Source organism: Lithobates pipiens, unplaced genomic scaffold (genome assembly GCF_037356315.1).
Source record: "Lithobates pipiens isolate NorthernLeopardFrog02 unplaced genomic scaffold, aLitPip1_a1.2 Scaffold_13, whole genome shotgun sequence".
In the NCBI taxonomy this organism is placed as follows: Eukaryota; Metazoa; Chordata; class Amphibia; order Anura; family Ranidae; genus Lithobates; species Lithobates pipiens.
The window spans coordinates 34,889,665-34,904,664 of NW_027507718.1; the positions used below are offsets into that span (position 1 = coordinate 34,889,665).

Genomic DNA, 15,000 nt, shown 5'->3' on the forward strand with positions numbered 1-15,000 from the left:
ACCCCTGGTATCCTCTGGACCAGTGGTTCTCAACCCTGTTCTCAAGTACTCCCAACAGGCCATGGTTTGGGAATTTCTCTTAGATAAAATATCTGTCCAAAATACCAAGCCATTGACGCAGATTTAAAGCACCTGTGCAAGATAAAGGAAAACCTGCGAACATGGCCTGTTGGAGGTACTTGCGGACAGGGTTGAGAACCACTGCTCTGGGGAACTGTGGTTGAGAATGGCTTCTATAGAGAATACCAAGAACCCTGGTGAGCAGTCAGTGTTTTGAAATCCGTTCCCAAGTTGGTTTTGGAGAGGGAATGAATTGGAGAGGGAATGAATTGAATCAATATCTGCCGTACAGGAGTGAGGTGGCCATTGACCCTAATTGACTAAAGAAATAGCGTATGTTCCATTTCAAAGTGAATTTTCACTTATCTTAGCAAGTGAATTCAAACAAAGTAAAAATTTGCATTGCAATGCTATCTAATCACTTGAATGGGCTGCCCTATGCACATTTATTTGTCGTGACAAAGAAGCTTGGGGACCAAATTTTGGCCACACGTTTTTGCCACGATTCTCATACATTTTCTGCCGTTATCATGGCAAAACTGCACCACGTTTGTAAGCCATTCTTCTTGAATGGAATCCCAAACCTGCTTCATGCCATGATTTGGAATTGCAGGTAGAATCAAGCAATTCCCAATTGCCCAAATGAGAACAGGGCCTCCATTTTTTTTGACTAGGATGATTTTTCTACTCTTTAAAATGAATAATCATGCTACACCAGTAAAATGATCTTGCACTGTTTTGATTTCCAGTCTGCCCACTAAAAATACAAAAAATTTAACAGAAAGCTGTAATAACATTGAGCCAGTCCCTGCTTGTCCTGCATTTGCCCTTTAGACAATAAATCTCAACATTAGCATGCAGGTATGACATTAGCATGTAATGACAGAGCTGAGTAGGGCGTTTAAACGTGGTTCCTATAGGATTCCAGTGCAGAGGCAGATCCAGACTGCCTAAACTCCTTCACTATATACATTCTTTTCTAACTTGTGCGTGACGCGCACGTTCTACTGCAAGGAAGCTTTCTATGGAACTGTGAATGTTACATTTACATACTGTGTTTACTTTTATCAATTACATGTAATATTTCTAGGTGTTTGGTGATGAACTGGCAGATTTGAATATATTAAATGCTAGTGTGTGTTCTAGATTTTCAGTATGCAAACACTACATAGGGCTTTGCGTTGAGGGCTTAGACTCCTAAGGCAGGCTTGTCTCCTACCTATTTATCGCAGACAATTTTAAGCTGGTCGGCCAGGCAACTAGCATTTTCAATAGGAGGCTAGCTGTGGCAGCCCCTACATTTCTTTCATGTGAGGGGAAAGTTTTTTTTTAAATTGTCCTCCTATTGGTTCTCTGGTCTAAAAAATATTGGCTTGCGATGTTAATTGATTGCCAATATATTTATTTCAGTCACTTTTTTTTTTTTTATTCATATACTTTTTGTTACGGATCTTATAATCCACTTGGTGTCACTGTGAAACAAAACTTGGGGATAAAAGTATAGGGCTATACTGAGAACTAGCACTGTCTAAGCTAAAAATAAAAGTAATAAAAATAGAGATAAACAATCTTTGTGGGAATTACTCTGGAAGAGTTTTCCAGCCTTGAGGGCCTATTCACACCATAAGGCCTCGTGCACACTGGACGTTAAAATAACGTTATAAAAATGCCAGTAGCTTTTCAACGTTTTTGCAATAGCACTTTTTCCGCATTGGTGTTTTTTTAGGGTTTTTTTTTTTTTTTAATACGAAGAAAAAAAACATATTTTTTATTTATTTTTTTCAATGGATCAAAAATGTTAAATGCTGGTGAGCGATGTTTTTGCGCATTTATCAACGTTGTAAAAACGTCCAGTGTGCATGAGGCCTAGTGTTGATGCATGTGCCTTGACATACAGGAGTTGAGTTGCTAAGACCTCTTTCACATGGGACGGATCCGTGATGATCCACCCTGTGGACATCCGCTCCCGTCAATCTCCGCTGAGCAGCATGATGACAGGTCCGTCTCTGCACACTGTGCAACGACAGACCTGTCAGAGCGCCGCTCTCCCCTATGGGGAGAGTCCATCGTCATCTGATCCGCAGATGGATGGAAAAGTAGGTTTTTCCTCCGTCACACTTTTTTGGATCGGAGCGGGTCGGATGTCAGCGGACATATCACCGCTGACATCCGACGCTCCATAGAGGTCTATGGAGCATTTGTTCAGGTCCGCCTAAAAAACTGACAGGCGGGCCTGAATCGATCGTCCGTGTGAAAGAGGCCTTAAACTGGAGTGCAAAATCTGATGCAGCTGTCTATGGTAGCCAATCAGCATCTAACTTCAGCTTGTTCAATTAGACCCCTTTCACACTGGGGCAGGTTCCAGGCACTATAGTGCTAGAAATAGCCTCTGCTAAGCATCTGAAAACCACCTCTGATTCATTCCAACGTGCCTTTTCACACTCGGGCGGTGCGCTTGTGGGATAAGGAAAAAAGTCTGGCAATCTTTGGGGCGGGGTTGTTAGCGCTGTATACAGCGCTCCCAAAATGCCCCTGCCCATTGGAATGAATGGGCAGTGCTTTGAAATCGCTGCAAAATGGGAGTTTCTAACTCCTTTTTTTGGGGTTACAAGCACCCCGCTAGCGGCCAAAAAAGCGCAGATTAAACAGCGGCACAGCACCCCTAAAGTGAGCAAAGCTTTAGCGCTAACGCGGCCCCAGACCCATTGTGAAAGGGGTCTTGAGCTTTAACAATAAAACCTGGAAGCTGATTTCTATGCTGAGCTGCACCATATTTTGGACTGTCCAGTTTTAATAAATGAACCCCATGCTGGCATGTTGAACTGCGTTGCATTTATTTCATTAGCTGTTTTTTTTTTTCTCTCTTTTTGTTTTTATTTAAATATGCTTTATTAAATTAATTCTTTATTTTTAGTAAGGCTGGCCATAGATTATGCAGTTTTTGCTCAATTTCCCCAGCAACACAGTGTTGATGGGGGAATTCCTCCCGCTGCGCTGTTGTGTTCTGACAGCGGGAGGTTTCCCAGACGTCAGAATACAATGGTCACAGCCAACAGCTTTAGCCACCCACTGTGATTGTACACAAAAAAGAAAAAAAGGGGTTGGTTGTACTGAAGTCGAATTAATGGATTGTCTTCGGTGTAACCAACCTGCCCATAGATGGATCAAAATTGGTCCAGTTCCTGCTGAACCAGCCAAATTTTGATCCGTCTATGGCCAGCTTAAGACTTAATGCACACATCACTGGCATGTAAAATTCATGTTAGTGGTCCCTAGGATTCAAAATTGTGAGTTTTTAGCGGTCCGTGAGGCCCGAAAGGTTGGTATGACATTGTTCACTGCTATGGTGTTGGCGGCCAGCATGCCTTAACCATGGCAGCTCATGACGCTAATCCAGGGCAGGCAGCATGCAAGGCCATCCCGTATATTCAGGAGATGATGGAAGTCTGGCTCCTCCAGACCTGCTCTACCTCCCATCCCTTGCTGCACTGCTGGAGCAAAAAGGGTAGGGATCTGATGTGAAGAGGTGATTGTGTAATTTGGTACTCTGAAGGGGGGACCTGATGTGATGGAGAGACTCTGACTTGATGGAGGGCCCTCTGGCATGATGTGGGACCTCTGATGTGAAGGTGGGCTTTTGAGGTAAAGTTTATTTAATCAAGATGGTTGTGTGCATTGTTCCTGGCCATTCCATTTTAGACTAGGGTGCCTCAGAATCCTGCACACTTTTAAAGGGTGTAATTAGACAGTAGAGATCAGACTGGCACTGTACTGTGTTAAAAAATGAATGGCACACCTGCTTGTCCCTGAATTTCATTGTGTTGTATATTTCCTGTAACCCTACAAACGCCATGTGAACAGGATTCCAGGGCAGACATTGTCACCATTCATAGAACTAGAGAAAGCATTGTGTCTGGAGAACCTAATGACTCTGGATTTTAACTTTGACATGGTGGTCCCCTCTCAGGTTAATTAGAATTTGGCATCTTCCCAAGCATGGCTTCAGTAACCGAATAAAACATCATTTCCAGGGAATTACTGCTCCAACAAAAAGTTTTGTCTAAGAGGCCAAAGTACGTCTTAGAAGAAAGCCTGTTTATGTTCTTGCTTTAGTGAAGGTTTTACTTTTTTTTTTCTCTGGTTGCTTTGAACCATTTCCAGTCCAGAATAGCACTGTATGCTTAGTTTATTAACCATATAGTAGGGCTTGACAAACTTTCTTTGAATCTAGCAGCCAGCTAAAAAAATTTAGGAGCCAGTTTGTGCACGTGCGCAGTGATCTGTAGTGTGTATCGCAATCGACCTTTTCATGCGTTGGCTCCCCAACACACAATCACCTTAAGATATAACTAGATTAATTAGATGCTATTGATGATGTGCTGCCTGTTGATCATCAAAAGAAAGCCTGCATATGTGTTTATTTTCCATTATGTAATCTCTCTGATCAAGTTCAAACTATTAACAAAATTCGACCAAAGTCGATCGACACCCAATGATCATGGTCAAAGTTTGTCTTATTCATCACTGTCTCTGTATCCCCCCGATTCAAACCATTTTATTGAATAGTTGGTCAGATAGAAGTGTACCACCAGAGTGTGAGGTTTGTGGCTATCCTAACAGGGAATGCATAAATGTCCATATCACATGCTTTAGCACCATGAGTTGTGGCCATTTTACACCATGAACCAGCCTTTCTGAAACCTTTCAACATAGAGGAACCCTTGAAATAACTTTCCAGGCTCAGGGAACTCTTGCTAATAACTACTATATCTACTGCTCATGGTACATTTAATGTGATAATTGTTGGGAAGATTGCTCCTTTCTTTTGTGATCATTTGGAAGAATGCCTCTTTACAGATAGCTAAACACACACATTGGTGTCAGTGGTTACTCATCTGAGAGTCAAGGTGGCACATTGCTCAAGGAACCCCTTGCAACCTATAGAGCAGTGGTCTCCAAACTGCAGCCCTTTGCTTGCCTTTTTCTGGCCTTTGGGACTCTATTCCTCCCTCTGACACCAACAAGGGGTTATTATTCCTCACAATGACACCAATTATAGCTCATAAATGATTTCACTGACACCATTGATGGGGCACTATTCCTCCCACTGACACAAATTATGGGGCACTCTTCCTCCCACTGATACCAGTGATGAGACACTTCTTTCCACTGGCGCCAACAATGGGCCACTACTCTCCCTACTGATTCCAACCATGGGGGCACTATTCCTCCCTCTGGTGCATTAATTATTCCACTTACACCATTGATGGGGCACTCTTCCTCCCACTGACCCAAATGATACCCTGTTTCCCCTAAAATAAGACCTAGTGTGATTGTCGGTGATGGCTGCAATAAAAGCCCTACCCCCCAAATAAGCCCTAGTTAAAGTCCTTGTAGGTCTTCTTTTTAGGGTAGGGCTTATTTTTGAGGAAACAAAGTAGGGCTTATTTGGGTGGTAGGGCTTATATTGCAGCCAACACCGACAATCACGCTAGGTCTTATTTTAGGGGAAACAGGGTAGGACACTATTCCTCCCACTGGTAACAATGATTGAGCACTATTCATCCCACTCGCAGCAATGGTGTAGCATTATTCTTTCCACTGGCCCCAACGGTGTAGCACTATTCTTTCCACTGGCACCAACGGTGTAGTACTATTCTTTCCACTGGCACCAACAGTGGTTCACTACTCTTCCTACTGACAACAATGGTGGCGCTATTCCTTCCATTGTGTATTTATTTTTATTTTTTTACTCCAACCGACCACCAAGCCTGACTCCCACTGACCACGGTCCAACCCCGCTAAAATCTAAAGAAGAGTAAACTGGCCCCTTGTTTAGAAAGTTTGGAGACCCCTGTTCTAGAGCAACCCTCGGGTTCCACTAAACCCTGATTGAGAGAGGCTGCTCTAGACAAATGAACAGTGCCATATAGGTCATAAGCTGATCACCAGATTCAAGCCTTTTTTTTTTTTTTTTACCTTCTCCCCACATTATTAAAACCATAAAGTACTTTTTGTGGGCTGTCATTTGATCGCTACCCCTAAATAATGCTAGTTCCATGGCTGTTATACTTTTGGAGTCCTAGAACAATAAGGAATTCTCACGTTGACCTTGTCTACAGGTTTTTTCTAAGCCAGGCACTCAGAAGTATTTACGTCAGACAACTGCCATTTTCAGAAGAAGGGCAATAATAGCAGTTTCTATATTTCATTAAAGACAGGTGAAGTTTAAAGAGAACTGATCATATAAATAGTCTACTAGGGATTCAGATATATATTTTATACAAACAATATATTCTTCAGATAGGGTTATATTTAAAAAAAAATGCCTTTTAGTTGTAAAATTATACTTTTTTTCTTTCTGCATAACTGTGGTAAAGGATGGTATTCGTTATGACTAGGGAGAAATGTTTGAGGGTGAGTGTAATGTGTCCTGACGGGCAAGGCAAGAGCTGTTTATAATATGGTACAGAGGACAGTAAACGCATTATGTGATTTATATCTTGCCATTACTGTGTGCAGCTTCCAGAGCCATCATTACAGAACTGATGCAGTCGCTGTCCTTTTATCTATGTTCCAGATTTTTTTTGATTTTTTTTTTTGGATCCAAGCTTGTGGTAAACCTAGCTCTGGAGTCTTTGTGGATGTTTTGTCAAAAAATAAATAAAAAAAACTTCTCCTAGATGTTAATCTTGTCTCTTTTTTTTTTTGTCTTGCAGGTTGCTTGTAAAATTGGACTTAATGAGCAGCATCTTTACGATTTGTCATCCTGACCACAAGTTTTGCTATGGATAATACAGAAAATATCAATGGAAATGTTTATGGTAAATCGACCCATTTTCTTCATTTTAAACATAAGCGCATTTGCATTACTTTTGATTTGTACCTTGGCTCTTGTTTTTGGTTTACCGGGAGCTATAAAATGAAATAAACTCAGACCAACAGAGGCAACATATTCTGTTTGGTTTTCACACAGCACAGTGCTAGTTACCTAATCCTGTTCTCTAAATATAGACAAGCCAGTAGTAGGCTGGACATTTCCTATGTGTATGAACAAACATAGTCTGGGCTGTGGTATATCTGCACTGAAGGTGGTAAGGTATTCTATGTTCACCTGGAAACTGCCTGGACCTGCCGGGACACCTGGAAGCTATTCTTTACTTTCTGCTTTAAAACCTAATCAATAAAAAATATCAAATTTCTTCATGAATTTAAGCCAAACATGTTCTATGTCTTATAGCATCTACAAACTATGGTGTGTGTGTGTGTGTGTGTGTGTGTGTGTGTATATATGTTTTTATATATATATATATATATATATATATACACACACACACACACACACACACACACACACACACACACATATATATATATATATATATATATATATATATATATATATATATATATATATATATATATATATACACATACTTTATGCTAGTGATGGCGACTTATAACGGGACTGTGATAGTGTGGTGGGCAGTCTTACACTAGCTGATGCTGGCTGGGGGGGGGGGGGGGGGGGGGCACACTAACTGATATAGATATCAGTAGTGACACTAATAGTGATCAGTGCTAATACTATGCACTGTCCCTGTAACCGTGACACCGCTGGGAAGAGGTTAACATCTAGGGGTGATCGAGGGGTTAACTGGGTGCCTAGCAATGTGTAATATGGGCTTATTTTACTAAGCGATCTTGTTGGGTGTGTGTGTGTGTGTGTGTGTGTGTGTGTGTGTGTGTGTGTGTTTTTTTTCCATCTTTGCAGGGAATAAAAAAAACAACAAGATCACCTGTCAGTTTACAGAGCTCTGGGTTGTAAACAACCCAGAGCTCTCTTCTGTCGATGACGGAGCCGATCAGCAGGTCCCAGTGGTCAGTCATTGTTTGTTAGAATGTAGTGCGCTGCTGATGTTCGTCTTCAGTACGCCTGATTCTTTTTGTTGGGACCCTTTCCTCCTCTGAATCAGAGACACTGCTCTCCACGGGTTCAAATTCAGAATCTAAATCGAAAACTGAGGAGACCCCAGTGAGGTCTCTTCCCTGCTGCTCTCATCTGTCATTCTAAGATCCTGGTGTACCTTTTCTGTGACGTCGTGTTCAGGTTAGGCTGGCTCTGGGGGCACTGTACTAGTTACTGGTGTGACAGTGATCAGCTACAGTTGTTGCTAGCTGCACTAGTGACACTGGTACAAATGTTGATGGTTGCACTGGGACAGATGTTGACACTCTACTGGTGACACTGGGACAGATGTTGCTATCTGCATTGATTGACACTTTACTGGTGTGGTGGTGACACCAGTGACAATGTACTAGTGCGATGGTGGTCAGGTACTGTTGTGATGGTGACTTTGGGACAGATGTTGATGCTGCACTGTTGACACTAGGACAGATGTTGATACTGCACTGGTGTGGTTTGCCATCAGGGCTCTGTAGATAGCTGTAGCTAGCAATCAGGGATGTGCAGATAGTTGCAGTGTGTGTTTTCATAGTAAAATGAGTCTTTAAAATTAACTCACAGAAAACTCACAGACTGGGGCACAGAATGCTCTCCTTCTCTTCACACAGAGTGTGTGTGAGGAGAAGGAGAGCCGAATGCTGCAACAAACAGCCTGTGTTTACATTTGGGATCACTGGGATTGGACCCCGATCGATGATCATAGATCGCACCTCTGCATGCCCCTATGGGCATGCATGCGTGGCTGGAATGGGGGGCGTACAGGTACTTCCTCCCAGAATAGGGCTTGTCCTGTAGGGCTGTATATGTACAGGAGGGGGTGCTTAACCTGTGGCCCTCTGATGTGGCCTTCGACCTCAAACCAGAGAAGTGCATGTCTGTGATCTGGGCTTGCAGACCCACCAACCCAGAGCACCAGAGTGCATGAAGCCGGTGCCCACAGTGGAGGAAGTAGGTGGCTCCAGAGAGAACAGGAGCAGCATAAGTCAATAATTCCTCTATAGCGCCAGCTCCTGTCCCAGGCAGAGTGATACCAAGTGCACTTCACATGGGACATTTCTAGCAGCCTGGAGAGCCATGCCAGCAGAAGCTGGAAGAGATAAAAAAGGTCAGTTTATTAAACATCACATACACTGCGCTTTTGCAATGGGCATATTAGCACCTATAAAAGGGGTTAACAACTTGATCCAAAGGTACAGCGCAGTGTACCTGTGGCTTTCCTGTGGGTTAACTGCACTGAGCTATAGACTTCTATTATATCCTGCAGGTTTGATGCACCAAAACTCCTCAATGCAGTAGTTTTGGTGCGCTTTTAGAAACTGCACCACACTTGCAAGATATAATAGAAGTCTATGGCAAAGCACAGCTAACCCGCAGGAAAAAAGCCACAGGTGCACTGCGCTGCACCCACAGTATGGGTAAATTGCAGCGCATTGGTGTGAAAGCATTTGGACAGGAGAGGCAGCATATGCAGGAACCAATCCTCTCCATTTTCCTCCTACTCTTCAAAATGTTGAGCATTCCTGATGTACAGTGTCCAGGCGGAAAGCAGTTATTAAAGGGACACTACCACCAGAAAAGTGTTGGAAATGCTTTATTGAATTTAACCCTATGAGCCTTCCTCCGTGATATTTCTGTGACTTCTGTGGGGTTTTAACTGACTTTTGGTTTTAAATCTTCACTGAACAAAAAAAAACAAGTCCTTGGCAATGAAGTTGAACTTGCTGTTGTCATTTTTCAGTTGCTGCACTATGTGATCCAGCAAAGAAATTCAAAAATATGTGTACAGTGTCAGTATTTTCAGTTAAGCCATCGGCAATCATAGAAAACCAAATAAAGGCGGCTAAAATAGATTGCCTCCTGTTCTGTGCTTGACATTGCCTCCCCTTACTGGCTGTGTAAATATGTACCTCCTGGAATTCTTCTGTAAACATTAAACTTTCTCCACTTCACAGTCCATCATTCAGCAGAAGAGCGCTAGCTGGAACACGTGGAGATGCCGATTTTAACATAGTCACTCTCTGTACTTTAACACTAAATGACCTGAATTCACTTAGGGGAATATACGAAGTATGGAGCAGCTGCACATGGCAACCAATCCACGTCTAGCTTTCATGTTCAACGCTTAACTAAACAAGCTGAAGATTGTAGCTGATTGGTTGCTATACACAGCTACACCAGATTCTGTCTGCTCCAGTTTTAGTTACTCCTTCTCAATGTTCTCTCTCTGCTAAAGACAACAATTTTGACAGCTAGGAGTGCTCATTGATACAGTATGAATGGTACCAATCATAACAGGACATCTATATAGTATGAATGCTATACTTTGGGAAATGCCAAAGCTTCCATTGCTGACCTTCTTTTAGGAATGCTAGTTGCCTGGCAGCCTCTGGCGTTAATATTTCGTCACTGACCTGAAGAAGTAAGAAAATGTGAACACTCCTGATTGACAGTCTCAGCTCTGTTCCTGTGTTCTGTTGCGGGGGGGGGGGGGGGGGTGTCCCCTTCCCTTCCCTTCCCTTCCCTTCCCTTCCCTTCCCTTCCCTCCCCAGCCCTGCCCTGCCCTGCTCCGATCAGCTCTCACTCAGCTCTGCAGAATGTAACTTCAGCTCCCTGACCCCTGCTTTCTGAAAGCTCAGACAAGCTTTACACATTTTAGACTTTGAAATGCTGTAGAGGAGAGAAGACTGCAGATAAACATGTACAACGTATGTATGTCTCTGAGGCTAGTCACTTCAAACAGTATGGTAAATACTCTAGTAAGGGTTTACACCTATAATAAGTAGTGGATGTGTATGGCTTATTTTTAGAGAATACAGATATCAAAAACGGTGTATATATATATACAGGCTATATCAGTGATGCAGATCTTGAAGCATCAATACGATGCAACAAAAATGTCTTGATTTTCTTCAAAATGGTTTGCACTGGGAATTTGATTTGGATATAGTAGCTGATTAGACATGTGTTTTTATTATTTGTAAATTAACCCAGAGTGGGTATGTATCTAGAATAACCATAATCATTGTGTGTCACTTTAAAAGACCCTCTAAGCTATTCTTTGTTGCTTTTTAGGTGACATGTAACCCGGCATTCTGATTTAGGGCAGTTTTAGTTTGTTCTCTTACCTCATTAGTCACTTCCAAACTATATTATCTTATCTTTATTTATTTTATTTTTTTTACTATTTTATCCATTTTAAGTAGATGCTCTACAAAGATCACACGAAGCCTAGATAGTTAATTACTTAGTAGGGTTAAAAAAAGACACCAGTCCAACCTGTGGTGTGTGTGTGTGTATGTGTTTGTCAATAGTAATTCCCATATCTCTGTATGTTGTGATCATTAACATGCCCATCTAATAGTATATTGAAACTGTAGACACTCCCTGCTGATACCACTGTTTATGGAAGAGAATTCCACATCCTTACAGCTCTGACAGTAAAGAACCCTCTACGCAGTTTAAGGTTAAACTGCTTCTATTCCAATTTCAGTGACTGGCCACATGTCTTTTTTTAAACTCCCTATCAAGTTTTTTCCCTATGCTAAGGTCACCAGTACGGTATTTGTATATCGATATCCTATTCCTCAAGCGTCTCCTCTCCAGTGAGAAGAAGTTCAATGCTTGTAGCCTTTCTCCATAGCTGAGATCCTCTAGTCCTCTTATTAGCTTTGTTGCCCTTCTCTAGACTCTCTCCAGTTCCAGAACATCCTTCCTCAGGACTGGTGCCTAGAACTGGACGGCATACTCAAGATGCGGCCAGACCTGAGTCTTGTAGAGTGGCAGAATTATAATTTTATCCCCTTTTAATGCATACCAATATTCTGTTGGCATTGCATGCCGTTGCTGAGCCTATCATCTACTAGGACCCCCAGGTCCTTTTCCATCCTAGATTCCCCCAGAGGTTCTCCCCCTAGCAAGTAACTTGCATTTGTATTTTTAGCACCCAAATGCATTACCTTACATTTTTCAACATTAAAGCAGAGTCCCACCCTAAAGTGGAACTTCCGCTCATCGGATTTCTCCCCCCCCTCCGGTGCCAAAATTTGCACCTGTATAATCCAGGTATCTGCACCCACGTCTGGGAATAGCTAGCCGCAGATTGCCCCCCCCCCCCGTTGTGTTCTGGGAAACGCACAGTTCCCAGAACACAACGGGGACTAGTGAAGACGTGCAGCGAGCTCACGCATGCGCAGTAAGGAACTGGGCAGTGAAGCCGCAACACTTCACTTCCTGATTCCCTGACAGAGGATGGCAGCGGGGGCAGCCGAGAGACGAGCGGTTGCTTTTCATCTCCTGCTGACATCGCGGGAACCCTGGACAGGTAAGTGTCCATTTATTAAAAGTCAGCAGCTGCAGTATTTGTAGCTGCTGACTTTTTTAATTTTTTTTTTTTAAGGTGGTCCTCCTTTTTAAACCTCATTTGCCATTTATTTGCCCACCTCCTTATTTTATTTAGGTCTTCTTGTAAGGTTTCCACATCCTGTGCAGAAGTTATTGCCCTGCTTAGCTTAGTATCATCTGCAAATATTGACATTGAGCTGTTTATACCAACCTCTATATCGTTTATGAATAAATTAAACAGAATTGGTCCCAGGACAGATCCTTGGGGGGTCCTCGCTTTCCACACCGGACCATAGTCCAGGTACTCACATTATGGTCCATGCCGACAGACCTCGGTTTGTAAAGTAAGCGTTTGTGGGGAACTGTATCAAATGCCTTCGTAAAGAAGATGCGGTTTGAATTCACTGCAAATTTGCTGTGGATTCCACACCACATCAAAATCGCTAACTATTTATGCGAACTGATTGCGGAGAGTATGTTAAGTTAATGACCCCCTGAAATCGGTTTGCAAAACACAGTGCAAATGGCAGAATCAGATTGCATGGGTATGAACACCCATGCGATCCGATTCTGGTGCAGACCGAAAAAGGGTCCCACGAGAGTTTGGTACGAACGCTGTGCGATTTGAGCCATACAAATCTATGCCTCAAATCGCACCCAGAGATACCGCATGTAATTCTCACAGGCATGTGTTGCAATTCCTGTTGCGAATTACATGCGGTGTCCCACACTGCACCAGGTGAACCCAGGCTTAAGCTGCCAACGTCGGATGACTGTTCCAAGCTTTCATTTTATGCTAGCTGAGCCTTCCTTGTTGAGGGGATTTCATGTTTAGTAGCTGCATATTCTGCCCATACTGCCTTTTCTTCCTACACCTGAACTTCCATAGCATTTTATTATTTACTCCAGGGTGACTCCTAATCCATGCTTCCATTTTTTTTATATAGTCCCTGCCTATCCTAAGTCTGTAATGGGTATAGACTTCTTTTTTTTTTCGATCGAGCTTTTATTTGTTCTTATAGGAGTAAACTATTACAAATGAGCAAGGCATTCTGTGTTTCACAAGGCCCCGATTCTACATGCCATCCTTATGTATGTGGGAAGAATTTAACATGCCTGAGCAGTGGTGTTTACACTTCTAACACTCATGGCGGTAATTAATTTCTAAGTCTGTTTACCGAGATCTCATAACTGCAAGCTGGAACAGCTTTACCACACACACAATCTGTGACAGTCATTTTTTTGCTTTGACTGCTATTAAATGGAATATCCTTCTTCCTTTGTTTAAAAAAAAAAAAAAAGTGCGCTGCTACTTTTTACCTTTTTGTACTTGCGAGCAGCGTCTGACATTTTGTAGGCATCAGAAGCCAAGTGATTATAAAGGCTTTTTATTTAAAAAGCAAACCGGTTTATACTTCCCTGCTCCGTGCAGTGGGTTTGCTTCCACTTGAGTCCCTCGCCGGCGCTCCTGGCTCCTCCTCTTCTCAGTGACCAGGAGGAAATAGGGCAGGCTTTGTTCATTGCAAATGTTAAACGGTGTTTGGGTTTGCAGGATTTTTTTAAATTTTTTTTTAAGAATATTGCAGAGGAATGAAGTTGGTGGAAAATTGCACTTTGCTGATAATGATGTTTACATCTTGTGGTTAGGGATTGCATTCCCTTTTCTTGGTGTTGTGAACACACTTTGAATTTCTTCAGCACTGAGCATTGAATTATTATGTGATTTATTCTAGATCAGTGGTGTCCAAACTGTGTGGCCCAGGGGCCGGATTTGGCCCTTTACTAGTTTTTATTAGGCTCCTGGGACACTATTCCTCCCACTGATACAAGGCACTGTTCCTTCTACACCAACAATGGGGTATAATTTCTTTCACTGATACCAACAATAAGGCACTGTTCTTATCAATGACCCCAACAATGGGGTACTATTCCTCCCACTAACTGACACCAACTGCAGGGACCTATTCTTCTCACTGACAACAAGGATTGAACACTAATCCTTCCACTGACATCGATGATGGGTTAATATTCCTTGCCCTGATACCAACAATGGGGCACTATTCCTTCCACTGACGCCAATGATGGGGCACTATTCCTTCCACTGACGCCAATGATGGGGCACCATTCCTTCCACTGACATCACAGATTTTGTTGTTTAATTGTAATATTTGTCTATCTTCAGATGTAAGCCCAGTAGATTTAAGAGATAGTTATATCATTTATTATTCTTATCCCTAACTATTCTGTTTTAAATCATGTCTGTTGTACCGACCTAAGGACACCAAGCTGTTGGACAGATGATCTGTCACCGGGTTTTTTGCGCCGATCTGATTAACCACTTGACCAGTCAATTTTTTTTCAATACAGTACTGCTTTACTTTAACTGACGGTTGTGCGCCAAATTAAATAAAACCCAAATAACAATTTTGTCTCCACCCCCCCCCCCCCCAAATAGAGCTTTCTTTTGGTGGTATTTGATCACCTCTGCATTTCTTTATTGCGCTATAAACAAAAAACGACCAACATTTTTTTTACTTTCTGCTATAAAACCATATCCCCAAAAAAAATTTATAGCGGGATTGCGAAATTGCGGCGGACAAATTGGACACTGACACTAATGACTCCTGACTCTC

General features: G+C 42.4%; 1 protein-coding gene across 5 annotated transcripts in view; it reads left to right on the forward strand.

Moving 5' to 3' along the window:
- Positions 1 to 15,000, forward strand: part of KANK1 (KN motif and ankyrin repeat domains 1) — a 246,825-nt gene that overhangs the window by 141,881 nt on the left and 89,944 nt on the right. For all 5 annotated transcript variants that reach the window (XM_077475001.1, XM_077475007.1, XM_077475003.1 and 2 more), the window contains one exon: positions 6,780 to 6,884. In XM_077475001.1, coding sequence (XP_077331127.1) covers positions 6,848 to 6,884 — 37 coding nt within the window. In that variant the 5' untranslated portion in view covers positions 6,780 to 6,847. The remainder of the gene's footprint in view (positions 1 to 6,779; positions 6,885 to 15,000) is intronic.